At 55.0% G+C, this 14795-nt stretch overlaps 1 protein-coding gene across 1 annotated transcript in view; it reads left to right on the top strand.

Annotated features, from left to right (window-relative positions):
- The window catches only part of LOC116958346 (transcription initiation factor TFIID subunit 1-like), a 101305-nt gene that overhangs the window by 59087 nt on the left and 27423 nt on the right, over nucleotides 1-14795 (top strand). Inside the window, 7 exon segments of the mRNA XM_076058570.1 lie at nucleotides 4140-4328; nucleotides 4330-4535; nucleotides 4894-5149; nucleotides 6660-6726; nucleotides 7595-7693; nucleotides 8190-8401; nucleotides 14449-14557. Coding sequence (XP_075914685.1) covers nucleotides 4140-4328; nucleotides 4330-4535; nucleotides 4894-5149; nucleotides 6660-6726; nucleotides 7595-7693; nucleotides 8190-8401; nucleotides 14449-14557 — 1138 coding nt within the window.

Here is a 14795-nt window from a genome sequence, read left to right as displayed (position 1 = left end):
GTGGGACACGGGGAGACACGGGGAGACACGGGGGGACACGGGGGACACGGGGGACACACCACGGTGGGACACCACGGGGAGACCACAGTGGGACACGGGGAGACACGGGGAGACACGGGGGGACACGGGGAGACACGGGGGACACACCACGGTGGGACACCACGGGGAGACCACAGTGGGACACGGGGAGACACGGTGGGACACGGGGAGACACGGGGGACACGGGGAGACACGGGGAGACACGGTGGGACACGGGGGGACACGGGGGACACACCACGGTGGGACACCACGGGGAGACCACAGTGGGACACGGGGAGACACGGGGAGACACGGGGGGACACGGGGAGACACGGGGGACACACCACGGTGGGACACCACGGTGGGACACACCACGGTGGGACACACCACGGTGGGACACCACGGGGAGACCACAGTGGGACACGGGGAGACACCACGGGGAGACACGGGGAGACACGGGGAGACACGGTGGGACACGGGGAGACACGGGGGACACGGGGAGACACGGGGAGACACGGGGGACACGGGGAGACACGGGGAGACACGGTGGGACACGGGGAGACACGGGGAGACACGGTGGGACACAGGGAGACACGGGGAGACACGGTGGGACACCACGGGGGGAGACCACGGGGGGAGACCACGGGGAGACATGGTGGGACACAGGGAGACACGGGGGGGACACCACGGTGGGACACCACGGGGGGAGACACCATGGGGAGACCACGGGGAGACACGGGGATCACGGTGAGACACCACGAGGAGACACGGGGAGACACGGGGAGACGCCACGGCGAGACACGGCGGGGGGGTGTGCGGGGTCACGGGGTGACGCATCACCGACCTCGTCCGCTCGCGAACTCCGCGGCTGTCCCCCTGTTGTATATATAGGTGTTACGAAAATTGATGAAAATAATGAAAATTAAATGAAATTTGAAATTTGCATAATTTATCCTAATTCATGTTAATTTATTGTAATTATGTGCATAAATTATACTGATTCGAGAGTGGGCGTGGTTATGATAATGCAGGTCGAGCCTCGGTGACGAGGATTGTGTTATGAATTGGAATAACGCAATTGATCGTATGCAGTTTTGTAGGTGTTGTGAGCATGAATGAGAGAGAGTCGATTCGACTCTGCTGTTTAATTCCGTATTATCGATAAGGATATGATTACTCTCGATTGAACATTATGAATTATGTGTGTTATGGATTATGTGTGGTGATAGTGTGCTTATGATAGGTCCCCAGGATTCAGATCTCATACGCAGAACAATATTACGCAGAATTTCAGGAAGAATCACACACAGACCTTCTGCTTTAATCAATTTTGTTTTCTAGCTAACTTTAATTTTTGGATAATATGAAAACTCAATCTCGAGATTTTGGAATTTCAACACGGCGTTAACATGATACCATCACGATTGCGTTGTTTCACCCTCGATAGCGGCACCTGTGGTTAATTCCCGGCGCGTAACGCAATCAATCGGTTGTTGAGAGAGAGATTAAACATGCATAAACTATTCTATCAAACCTTAACTCTATTATATACAAATTCGTATACTTGAATTATTACACAACACGGCACTCGGTCTTTGATTCGTATCCAATCCTTAACACATTCTGATATGCGGAATTATTATGCTTGAGATCGTCAGCACAGTACCACGGGCGATGTTCGTTCATTGATTCATCAACGATTATGCAATTAAAGCGTTCGACTGAAATGCTTCTGATTGCCTCATCAACGTAACTCAATGGGTGGCGATGTTTTTCGTTATCAGCTAATAGTTGACGCAGTTATCATGAGTCTTGTACGTTTAATGGGAGCGTTGTTGATTTCTTGCATTGAGCAAACGCCTAGGTTGATTTCCTTGTCGAAAAAAAAGTTTGTGTTCGTCGTGTAGCGGTGGGGGAGTGAGGAGGAGGAGGGGGAGAGTGTGGGGGGGAGGGGCATACGAACGGCTGCCAGTTTCTGTCCACCGCTGGCTGGATGAGTCGGCACGACGCTCGCCGTCGTCGCGCCGATGGGTGTTGAGTGCGGGGCCGCTGCCCTCTCAGCTCTGGTGATGCGAAGTTGCGCGCTGTGGCAAGCTGGTGGCACGCTGTTGGCACGCGCTGGTGCTGGTGCTGGTGGCACGCTGGTGGCACGCTGTTGGCACGCGCTGGTGCCGATGCTGGTGCCGATGGCACGCTGGTGGCGCGCGCTCCCTCTCCTTGAAGATGCGCGAACGCGTCCCGTGCTGGTTCGCTGACAGCAGTTTCTCTCCACTGCTGGCTGAGCCGCTGCACGCTCTTGCTTGGCGTTGCTGGCCGCGCTCTTTCCGCTGCTGGTAGTATCTGACGCAGCGCTCGCGGGCGACAGGTCAAGTTTTTCTTCTGCTGAGTGAGCCGAGTCGCACGCGCCCTCTCTCTTGTTGAGGTTGTTGGCGGCTCTCTGGCAGCAGGTTCCCTCCGCCGCTGTACGGCTCAAGTCGCACGCGCTTGGTCGCTGGTTTGCTGAAGTTGTTGGCGGCTGCTCGTGCTTTTCCGCTGCTGGTTGAGCCACGTTGCACGTGCTTCCTCTGTGGAGATGCTCGAGCGCTCTCAGCGCTGATTCGCTGGTACTTTGTTGGCGGCTGGCCAAGCTTTTTCTTCTGTTGAGTGAGTTGATTCGCACGTGCTCTCTCTGTTGAAGTGCGCGAACGTGCCCGTGCTGGTTCGCTGACAGCAGGTTTCTCTCCACTGCTGTATGACTCACTTTTGTTGATACGTCGCGACTCGGGGATCCTCGCTACTCAGCGAGGCTCAGAGCCAGCCGCTCCATGCGACTGCTTGTCCTGTGGACGTCTTGACTCGCTGATCTGTCTTGACTGACTTCACTCTCTCTTGACTGACTTAACTGTTGGCTGACTTTTGAAAATGCGGCTGACCGTTATATTCAAAGACAATTCTCTCCGCGCAGTGGAAAAGGGGGGTGGGGGCGTGGTCTGTGTGTGTGAGTTCGTGTGTGTGTACAGATGGCTCCTGCGATAACGATCTGTTTGCCCTGGCGTGAAATTCCTCTCTCGCGCTCTGCGGGAGAGACAAAGGTGGTCGGGAGCACCTATCTCTTTATACTTTCGACTTCATATTTCTCAAATACCATTTGGTCCCATGTTCGCCAAGACTCGTGTTTGCAACTACGTCCTCCCGACACCCCTCTCGGTTTACCGAGGTTCGCATTGTTATGATGGAATTATTAAAAAGAAAAATAATTTTCATCCTGAGTTTAAGAGGTCCGTTTCTTGATTGTTGGAATCCATATCCCTTGGTTCTGTAAGGTTCTATAAAGGCATGTCGTGTAAGGTGAACACGTTATTCTTAATTTTATGTGTGACTGATGTGTAGTCACTTCTTTAACTTAAAAACGTGCTTGCTGGCTGTTGTGTGTGTTTTCTCATTAAGCCGTCTGGCTAGCTCCAGATTGGCCCCCTTGTGATTCCTGCTTCTCCGCGCTGCGAGAGAGACAAAGGTGGTCGGGGTTGCTTGGGATTTTGTTTAAACTCTTTCGCAAGTTTGCCCGTTCGCCTCATTCCTTCTCAATAACCTTTAATGTGACTCGGTATTTCTGTTTCCAAGCTTTGTTTTAACAGTAAAAGCATTAAAGGTGAAAATCATTCGATAGCGAATTAATTATTGGATAATAATTCACTGATGTATCTGGTGGCCTGGTCTTAATTGGAGTGAGCGCGAGGACCGCTAACTTTGGCTTATTCTTGTTATTGCATTTTAAATTTTAACCGTTGTTTTAATGACAAAATAAATATATATGGTTTAACCCCGTGGGCGTCCCCGTTTCTGGCTTGCGGAGGGCTTCCCTCTGCGTGACCTCCCTTAGGGCACATCAAACTCTTGTTCATCTGGAGATCTTCGCAGATAGCTGCTAACATCCATCGCCTCGAGAGATTTATTATTTCTTTATTTATTAATGGCCTGTTTATGATCTCCATCTGTGTTTGCGCGTTTTTGGGTTTGCGTGTTTTTAATGCGTTGTTTCCTTTATTATTAAAAAATATATATCGGCGGGTATTATTGTTAATATCAATGATGGAAAAGGCTCGTGTACAACACGCCCCCCCCGCCCCGCCGCCCCGCCCCAGGGTGCTCTCGTCGACGGAGGTGCTGTCGACGGACGACGAGAGCAGCTCGGGCGAGGACAGCGACTTTGAGGAGATGGGCAAGTCGCTGGAGAGCATGCTGCAGCAGCAGCGCGGCAAGCACTCGCTGCAGCAGCTGTGCCGTGAGCGCGAGGAGCACGAGCGGCACGAGCTGCACCGCATGATGATGATGGGCGGGGCCGCGGCCGCGGCCGCGGCCGCGGCGGCGGCGGCGCGAGGGGACGATGACGGCGGCGGCGGCGACGACGACGGTGGAGGTGGAGGATCGGGCAGAGGAGGTGGAGGAGGAGGTGGAGGAGGAGGTGGTGGTGGTGGTGGGGGCCGCGCCATCGGAGGGCGTGAGAGGCGCGTCTCACGTGAGTCGGGGCGGGGGCGGTGGTGATCCCCTAGTTGACCCTCCCGCGACCCCGGGCGACCCTCCCGTGACCTTTAACCCTACCATGAGTCCTGTTGATCCTCCCGCGACCCTCCCGTGACCCTCCCGTGACCCTCCCGTGACCCTCCCGTGACCCCTGTTCACCCTCCCGTGACCCCCGGCGACCCTCCCGTGACCCTCCCGTGACCCTCCCATGTCCCTCCCGCGACCCTCCCGTGACCCTCCTGTGACCCTCCCGTGACCCTCCCGTGACCCCTGTTCACCCTCCCGTGACCCCCGGCGACCCTCCCGTGACCCTCCCGTGTCCCTCCCGTGACCCTCCCGTGACCCTCCCGTGATATCCCTCCCCCGCCACCGCAGTCATTGGCCTGGGCGGCGGTGCCGGTGGCGCCGGCGGCGGCGGCGGCGGCCTCCAGCAGCAGCACCGCGGCGGCGGCGACGACGACGCGGCCTCGGTGGCGTCCATGACCTCGAGCGCCGCCGGGCGCCGGCTGAAGATCTACCGCACGTTCCGTGACGAGGAGGGGAAGGAGTACGTCCGCTGTGAGACGGTGCGCAAGGCGGCCGTCATCGACGCATACGCACGAATACGCTCCACCAAGGACGACGACTTCATGTGGGTCCACCGGCGTGCACCGGCGTCCACCGCCACCACCATCATCGTCGTCACCACCATCATCACCGCTGTCACCACCACCATCATCATCACCACCATCATCACCACCGTCATCACCACTGTCACCACCACCACCACCACCATCATCGTCACCACCACTGTCACTACCACCACCATCATCGTCACCACCACCATCACCACTGTCACCACCATCATCATCACCACCATCATCACCACTGTCACCACCACCATCATCACCACTGTCACCACCACCATCATCACCACTGTCACCACCACCACCATCATCACCACCACCATCATCGTCACCACCACTGTCACTACCACCACTATCATCATCATCGTCACTACCACCATCACCATCATCATCGTCACCACCATCATCACCACTGTCACCACCACCACCATCGTCATCACCACCACTGTCACTACCACCACCATCATCATCACCACCACTGTCACTACCACCACCATCATCGTCACCACCATCACGATCATCGTCGTCACCACCATCATCACCATCGTCGTCACCACCATTACCACCACTGTCACCACCACCATCATCGTCACCACCACCACCACTGTCACCACCATCATCGTCGTCACCACTGTCACCACCATCATCACCACCACCACCATCATCACCACCACCACCACCATCATCATCATCGTCACCACCACCATCATCATCATCGTCACCATCATCATCATCGTCACCACCACCACCATCATCGCCACCATCACCATCATCGTCATCACCACCATCATCGTCACCACCACCATCATCGCCACCATCATCGTCATCACCACCGTCATCACCATCACCACCGTCACCACCATCACCATCACCACCATCACCACCACCATCACCACCACCATCATCACCACCACCACTGTCACCACCACTGTCACCACCACCATCATCACTACCACCACCATCATCACCACCATCATCACCACTGTCACCACCACCACCATCACCACCACCACTGTCACCACCACCATCATCACCGTCACCACCACCATCACCACTGTCACCACCACCGTCACCACCATCACCACCACCACCACCGTCACCACCATCATCACCACCACCATCACCACCATCACCACCACCACCACCATCATCGTCACCACCACCATCATCACCACCACCATCATCACCATCACCATCATCACCACTGTCACCATCACCATCACCACCACCATCACCACCACCATCACCACCATCACCACTGTCACCATCACCATCACCACCACCATCACCACCACCATCACCACCACCATCACCACCATCACCACCACCATCACCACCACCACCATCACCACCACCATCACCACCACCACCATCACCACCACCATCACCACCACCACCATCACCACCACCACCACCATCGCCACCACGCTGCTGCCACCAACTTGGCCCCCAGCTAACCCCACCCCCACCCCCCACCCCCCCCGCCCCCCCCACCCCCCCCCCCGCCCCCCCCAGTAAGAAGTTTGCGCTCTACGATGAGCAGCACAGGGAGGAGATGAGGAGAGAGCGCCGGAGGATTCAGGTAGCGTCTCACTCCGTGTCTCCACGTGTCTCTGTCTCACTGTGTCTCTGTCTCACCGTGTCTCTGTCTCACTGTGTCTCTGTCTCACCGTGTCTCTGTCTCACTGTGTCTCTGTCTCACCGTGTCTCTGTCTCACTGTGTCTCTGTCTCACCGTGTCTCTGTCTCACTGTGTCTCTGTCTCACCGTGTCTCTGTCTCACTGTGTCTCTGTCTCACCGTGTCTCTGTCTCACTGTGTCTCTGTCTCACCGTGTCTCACTGTGTCTCACCGTGTCTCTGTCTCACCGTGTCTCCACGTGTCTCACTGTGTCTCACCGTGTCTCTGTCTCCCCGTGTCTCCCCGTGTCTCCCCGTGTCTCACCCTGACTCCCCGTGTCTCACCCTGACTCCCCGTGTCTCCCCTTATCTCTCTCTGTCTCCCCGTGTCTCACCCTGACTCCCCGTGTCTCCGCGTGTCTCCCCGTGTCTCACTCTGACTCCCCGTGTCTCCGCGTGTCTCCCCGTGTCTCACCATGACTCCCCAAGTCTCCCCTTATCTCTCTCTGTCTCCCCGCGTCTCCCCGTGTCTCACCGTGTCTCCCCGTGTCTCCCCGTGTCTCCCCGTGTCTCCCCGTGTCTCACCATGACTCCCCGTGTCTCCCCGTGTCTCACCCTGACTCCCCGTGTCTCCGCGTGTCTCCCCGTGTCTCACCATGACTCCCCAAGTCTCCCCTTATCTCTCTCTGTCTCCCCGCGTCTCCCCGTGTCTCACCATGACTCCCCGCGTCTCCCCGCGTCTCCCCGTGTCTCCCTCTGTCTCCCTCTGTCTCCCCGTGTCTCCCCGCGTCTCCCCGTGACTCCGCCTGGCTCCCGGCTTCTCCTCCCCACAGGAGCAGCTGCGGAGATTGAAGCGTAACCAGGAGCGTGAGCGAACACGCGCTCCGCCTGAGAAGAAGCCCAAGAAAGTGAAGGAGCGACCGGATCTCAAGGTGAGGGTAACGTGCTCACCCACACGCTCACCCACACGCTCACCCACACGCTCACCCACACGCTCACCCACACGCTCACCCACACGCTCAACCACCCATTCGCTCACCCAGCCGCTCGTTCACCCACCCACTCACCCACCCGCTCACTCACCCAGCTGCCTGCTCACCCACCCAACCACATGCTCACTCGCACACACGCTCACTCACCTAGCCGCTCACTCACCCAGCCACTTGCTCAGCCACTCGCTCACCCACCCACCCACTCACCCACCCACCCGCTCACTCACCCAGCCGCCTGCTCACCCACCCACCCACCCACTCACCCACCCGCTCACCCGCTCACCCACTCACCCACTCACCCACTCACCCACCCACCCGCTCACCCACCCACCCACCCACTCACCCACCCACTCACTCACCCACCCACCCGCTCTTGGAACGGTCAACTCACTCTGAACGGTCTCTCCCTCCCTCGCCGCCCCCCTCCCCCCGGCAGCTGAAGTGTGGTGCGTGTGGCGCCATCGGCCACATGCGCACCAACAAGTGCTGCCCCCTGTACTACCAGACCAACGCGCCCCCCTCCAACCCCGTCGCCATGACGGAGGAGCAGGAGGAGGAGCTGGAGCGCACCGTCATCGCCAACGACAACGAGGAGCTCATCAAGGTGGAGGGGACCAAGATCGTGCTGGGCAAGCAGCTCATAGAGAGGTGACACACACACACACACAGACACACACAGACACACACAGACACACACACACACACAGACACACACACACACACAGACACACACACACAGACACACACACACAGACACACACAGATACGCACACACGCACACACACACAGACACACACACAGACACATGCACACACACACGCACACACACACAGACACACACACACAGACACACACACAGACACACACACAGACACACGCACACACACACGCACACAGACACAGACACAAACACACAACAACAACAACAACCGCCATTCGCCACTAAGTGGTGGTGACGTCACCACGACGCTTGTGCCAGGCTATGTGCACCTTGAGGCCACGTGAAGTGTCGAACGTCCACGGGCAAGAGGTCATGGGGCAGACCCAGGTGCCACGGGTCGACTGACTGAGATGACTGAGATGACTGGCTGATGCACCACCTGTGCCCCCTACTGTGCCAACCTGCTGTGCTTTAGCCACCCGGCGCTCCGCTCGTTGTTGTGAGCGTCGCTCTTCCGCCCTCCGTTGTTGTTGGAGGGCGACTGCCTCCAACTGCCCAGCAGCGTCCTTCACGAGCCTCCTCCACAGAGGCCGATCTTGACACCGCTGGTACCGGTCATCGGCAAGTTCACTCAGCTCCACGTCCTCCTGTACCACGTCACTCCATCTCTTCTCTAGCCCGTGCCGCGCCCGTTTAGCCCCCTCGATCAGGCCGAACAAAAGCTGTTTTGGCATGCGGTGGCTGGGCATGCGGGCTACATGACCCAGCCAACGCAGCCTTGCCTGCGGGAGGAGCTCACCGATGGGACCTTGCCCAGATCTTTCAAGGATTTGTGAGCTCCTCACACAATCCAGCCTGGTTAGACCCAGGATGGATCGTAGGCAGGCCAGCCTAATTGTTTCCAACCGGCGAAGATGTTCCATTAGGGGGGTCCACGTTTCGCTAGCGTAGAGAAGGGAGGGAATGACCATGGCCGAGAAGACCTGAAGCTTAGTGTGGAGCGACAGACCAGGTAGCTTCCACACAACGTTACGCAACCGATGAAAAGATATTGCCGCTCGACTGTTTCGGAGTGAGACCTCTGCTGTTAAACTGGTGCCAGTCATAAGCACACTGCCCAGGTATGGGAAACTCTCCACTCTCTCCACAACTGCCCCATCACCGATTGGGAGTTGTGGGGGTGGAGTGTCCGATGGTACAAAATACCCAGGCAGGTGCTTGGTTTTGGTGGGGCTGATGGTAAGGCCCCACCTCTTAGTGGCACGCTCCAGTCTCAGCAGCAGCGTCTCCAACTCCTCCTCTGAATGAGCAGCTATTACCAAATCATCGGCATACATAACGTGGTTGAGCAATAGGGAGCCGTCCCTTGACCGCACCCGGGCATCGATCAGCCTCCCATGATATCTGTACCAAATGGAGATTCCCCCGGTAGAGCTATTGAAGGCTTCATGAACTACGTGGTCAAAATAGATGTTAAATAATGTGGGAGCCGGAGGACATCCCTGTCGCACCCCAAGGTGTACAGGGAATGGCTCTGACTCCCGGCCACGTAGTTTCCCCGGGCCCGCTCACCATCATGAAGGTCCTTAATGATCGTGAGCAGAGGGTCAGGTACTCCAAAAGCACGAAGAACAACCCAGAGCCCAGGCCTACTGATGGTATCATAGGCCTTGACCAGGTCAATAAGGCAGAGATGTAGGTCTTGTTGGAATTCCCTACACCTCTGCTGTAGCAGACGGACATAAAATATGGCATCTGTGCAGGACTGCCCTTTCCTGAAACCACACTGGGGCTCCGCAAGCCTCTCCTCAGTGTGCCTGGCAAGGCGATGTTGAATAATCCTTGCCAGGACCTTTCCCGGCACACTGAGGAGTGAGATGCCCCCGTAGTTGTTACAGTCTGTGCGCTCCCCCTTCTTAAAAAGGGGGACCACCAGGGCATCCTTCCAATCCTGCGGAACCCGTCCAGTGGTCCAGACTGTTGTTATGATGTCATATAGGGCAGTCTGTGCACAAACGCCACCCTCCCTCAGCATTTCGCTTAGGAGATCATCTCTGCCCGCTGCCTTTCCTGGTCTCAGACTCCAGATCGCCTTCAGTACTTCCTCAACAGATGGTACTTCAGCCAGCCACTCACAGGGGGTGACTTATTCCAATATTTGAGGCACCGCAGCCTCAGCAGGGTCATCCTCACTTTGTGCCACGATGTTTTCCTGGCTGAGGGATTTTCCCTCCCGCAGGACCTCACAGAAATGCTCAGCAAATCTGCAAACCTGTTCCTGGGGGTCGGAGATTTGATCACCGTTTGTTCCCCTAATAATGGTCATAGGTGTGGCGCTGCAGGTAACTTTTTTGATGGAGTTAAGTAGAGATTTGTGATCGCGGGCCACTGAGGCAGACTCCATCTCCTCAGCAACCCGCGACCACCACCCATCCTTGCAGCGCCTCATGGCTCTCCGAACCTCCGAGCGAAGGCTGCGGTAAGCCTCCTCATTCTCTGACGTGGGATTCTGTAGCCGATGACAGTGGGCCTGTCGCTTTTTCTCAACTATCCTGAACACCTCCTCTGTCAGCCAGGGTCTCTGGGGAGGTCTGGACCGATTACCCAAAGCAGCCATTGCAGCTGCATGAGTCACAGTCCTAAACCTCGCCCATTTACCCTCGACATCAGGAGGAGTGGGGGATGATGCCAATCCCAGCTGCAATCAATGATGAAATTCTCGCTTGCAACTTTCATCAGATAACTAAGACCAGGCCACTTTAGGTTGGAATGGGGTCCTGGGTGTACACCCACCACCAGAGTGGAAGAATGGCAGGCACATCTTACAGATGACTAGTCGATGGTCAGAGGGCAGATCAGCTCCACGGTAGGTCCTGGTGTCAAGGACATGGGCTCGCATCCGCTGGTCCGTCACTTTGTAGTCCAGCAGATGTTCTTGCTTGGACCCGGCGTGCATCCATGATGTTGTGTGGATGCGCCGATGCCGGAACAGCGTGTTTGTAATTACAAGCCCATGGGCTGCACAAAAATCTATCAGCCTCCTACCATTGTTATTTAGCTAATCTGGCCCATGCCCTCCAATCACTCCAGACCAGGTGCCAGCATCATGACCAACTCGGGCGTTGAAGTCACCCAACATGATAACTCTATCCCGAGGTGCCACTTTAGCCAGCACCTGTGACAGGAGGTCATAGAAGGCATCTGAGTCATTGGCTTTGCCTGCATCCCTCCACGGATGCTCGTCTTCGGTGGGGGCATAAGTAACCACGACCACCACTCCTCGCCTCCGGTTGATGGGAAGTCGAGCCCAAAGTAGCCTGGGGCTTACAGCTTCCCACACCTCACCGCCACGCTCCCACGCCCCCTTCATTCTTTTGTTCAAAAGAAGAGCCACACCCTGTTGTTTGGCAGTCTGCTGCCCCAAGTAGAGGACTGTCCACCCCTCATGGTGGCAGGAGCCACAACCGGTCCACCGGACCTCCTGAATGCCACAGAGATCCAGGCGGTACCGGTCCAGCTCCCGGCAGAGGAGTGGCAGCCTCTCCTCCGTAGTGAGCGTTCGAACATTCCTCGTTGCCATCCGTAGTGACTTTACGTTGTTTCTGGAGGAGCCCCGAGGGTAGAGATTAAATCTCCTGGCTCCGCCAATTGGGGTTTGGCCAGGAGACGTCATAGACGCCTGTCCCCCCGGGGCCTCCGGCACAAGCTTATAAGTTACATATTTCAGTTTAACTCGTGGTTTAGTGGTAATTGAAGGTGGAGGGGTTACCAGCCCCTCGCACCCATTCAGAGCCCCCGTTTAGCCACTGTGGTGGACACAGACGCCATGAGGGGAGGAGCCAATTGGAATTGGCCCCTCCCCCCACAGCGCTGTCCACGACAGAGTTGCCCGTCCGGCACCGCGAGGAGGTAGGGGGTTGTTTTGCTGGACTAGACACAGACACACACACAAAGACACACACAGACACTCACACAACAACAACAACCGCCATTCGCCACCAAGTGGCGGTGACGTCACCACGACGTTTGTGCCAGGCCAGTCACACAGACACACACAGACACACACAGACAGACACACACACACAGACACACACAGACACACACACAGACACACACACAGACACACCTCAAGGTGCACATGGCCTGGCACAAGCGTCGGGGTGACGTCACTGCCACTTAATGACGAATGGCGGTTGTTGTTGTGTGTGTGTGTCTGTGTGTGTGTCTGTGTGTGTGTGTGTCTGTGTGTGTGTGTGTGTGTCTGTGTGTGTGTCTGTGTGTGTGTCTGTGTGTGTCTGTGTATGTGTGTCTGTGTGTGTGTCTGTGTGTGTCTGTGTGTGTGTGTCTGTGTGTGTGTCACAGTGTGTGTGTGTGTGTCTGTGTGTGTGTCTGTGTGTGTCTGTGTGTGTGTGTGTGTGTGTCTGTGTGTGTGTGTGTGTCTGTGTGTGTGTGTAACAGTGTGTGTAACAGTCTGTGTGTGTAACAGTGTGTAACAGTGTGTGTGTGTCTGTGTGTGTCTGTGTGTGTGTAACAGTGTGTGTCTGTGTGTGTCTGTGTGTGTCTGTGTGTCTAACAGTGTGTGTACCAGTCTGTGTGTGTAACAGTGTGTGTAACAGTCTGTGTGTGTGTGTCTGTGTGTGTCTGTGTAACAGTGTGTGTAACAGTGTGTGTGTAACAGTGTGTAACAGTGTGTGTGTGTAGCAGTGTGTAACAGTGTGTGTGTGTAACAGTGTGTGTCTGTGTGTGTGTCTGTGTGTGTGTAACAGTGTGTGTAACAGTGTGTGTGTGTGTAACAGTGTGTGTCTGTGTGTGTGTCTGTGTGTGTGTAACAGTGTGTGTAACAGTGTGTGTGTAACAGTGTGTGTAACAGTGTGTGTGTAACAGTGTGTGTGTAACAGTGTGTAACAGTGTGTGTGTGTGTGTGTAACAGTGTGTGTGTGTGTAACAGTGTGTAACAGTGTGTGTGTGTGTAACAGTGTGTAACAGTGTGTGTGTGTGTAACAGTGTGTGTGTGTGTAACAGTGTGTAACAGTGTCTGTGTGTGTGTGTAACAGTGTGTGTGTAACAGTGTGTGTGTGTGTAACAGTGTGTAACAGTGTGTGTGTGTGTAACAGTGTGTGTGTGTGTAACAGTGTGTAACAGTGTCTGTGTGTGTGTGTAACAGTGTGTGTAACAGTGTGTGTGTGTAACAGTGTGTAACAGTGTGTGTGTGTGTAACAGTGTGTGTAACAGTGTGTGTGTGTGTAACAGTGTGTAACAGTGTGTGTGTGTGTAACAGTGTGTGTAACAGTGTGTGTCTGTGTGTGTGTCTGTGTGTGTGTAACAGTGTGTGTAACAGTGTGTGTGTAACAGTGTGTAACAGTGTGTGTGTGTAACAGTGTGTGTGTGTAACAGTGTGTGTAACAGTGTGTGTGTGTAACAGTGTGTAACAGTGTGTGTAACAGTGTGTGTGTGTGTGTCAGTGTGTAACAGTGTGTGTGTGTGTGTCAGTGTGTAACAGTGTGTGTAACAGTGTGTGTGTGTAACAGTCTGTGTGTGTGTAACAGTGTGTGTGTGTAACAGTCTGTGTGTGTGTAACAGTGTGTGTGTGTGTAACAGTGTGTGTGTGTAACAGTGTGTAACAGTGTGTGTGTGTAACAGTGTGTGTGTGTGTAACAGTGTGTGTGTGTGTAACAGTGTGTAACAGTGTGTAACAGTGTGTGTGTGTGTAACAGTGTGTAACAGTGTGTGTGTGTAACAGTGTGTAACAGTGTGTGTGTGTAACAGTGTGTGTGTGTGTAACAGTGTGTAACAGTGTGTGTGTAACAGTGTGTGTGTAACAGTGTGTGTGTGTAACAGTGTGTCTGTGTGTGTGTGTGTGTCTGTGTGTGTCTGTGTGTGTAACAGTGTGTAACAGTGTGTGTGTGTAACAGTGTGTAACAGTGTGTGTGTGTAACAGTGTGTAACAGTGTGTATGTGTGTGTAACAGTATGTAACAGTATGTAACAGTGTGTCTGTGTGTGTGTGTGTGTCTGTGTGTGTCTGTGTGTGTCAGTGCGGACGAGGTACGGCGTCTCTCGCTCGTGCTCAAGTTCCCCAAGCCGCCCGTTCCACAGAAGAAGAAGAAACGGACTCCATCCACTCTGCACTGCGACTACCTCAACGTGCGTCACCTCTACACACTGTACACTACACTGTACACTACACTACTATACACTACACTACTATACACTACACTACTATACACTACACTACACTGTATACACTATACTATACACTACACTACTATGCACTACACTATACACTACACTATACACTACACTACACTGTACATTTCACTACTATACACAACACTATACACTACACTATACACTACACTACTGTACACTACACTATACACTA

Source organism: Petromyzon marinus (assembly GCF_048934315.1).
Source record: "Petromyzon marinus isolate PM22_M1 ecotype Great Lakes invasive population chromosome 76 unlocalized genomic scaffold, UKy_Petmar_22M1.pri1.0 chr76_unloc.3, whole genome shotgun sequence".
NCBI lineage: Eukaryota > Metazoa > Chordata > Hyperoartia > Petromyzontiformes > Petromyzontidae > Petromyzon > Petromyzon marinus.
The sequence above is the reverse complement of the archived record's forward strand: the minus strand, read 5'-3'. Positions and strand labels throughout refer to the sequence as shown.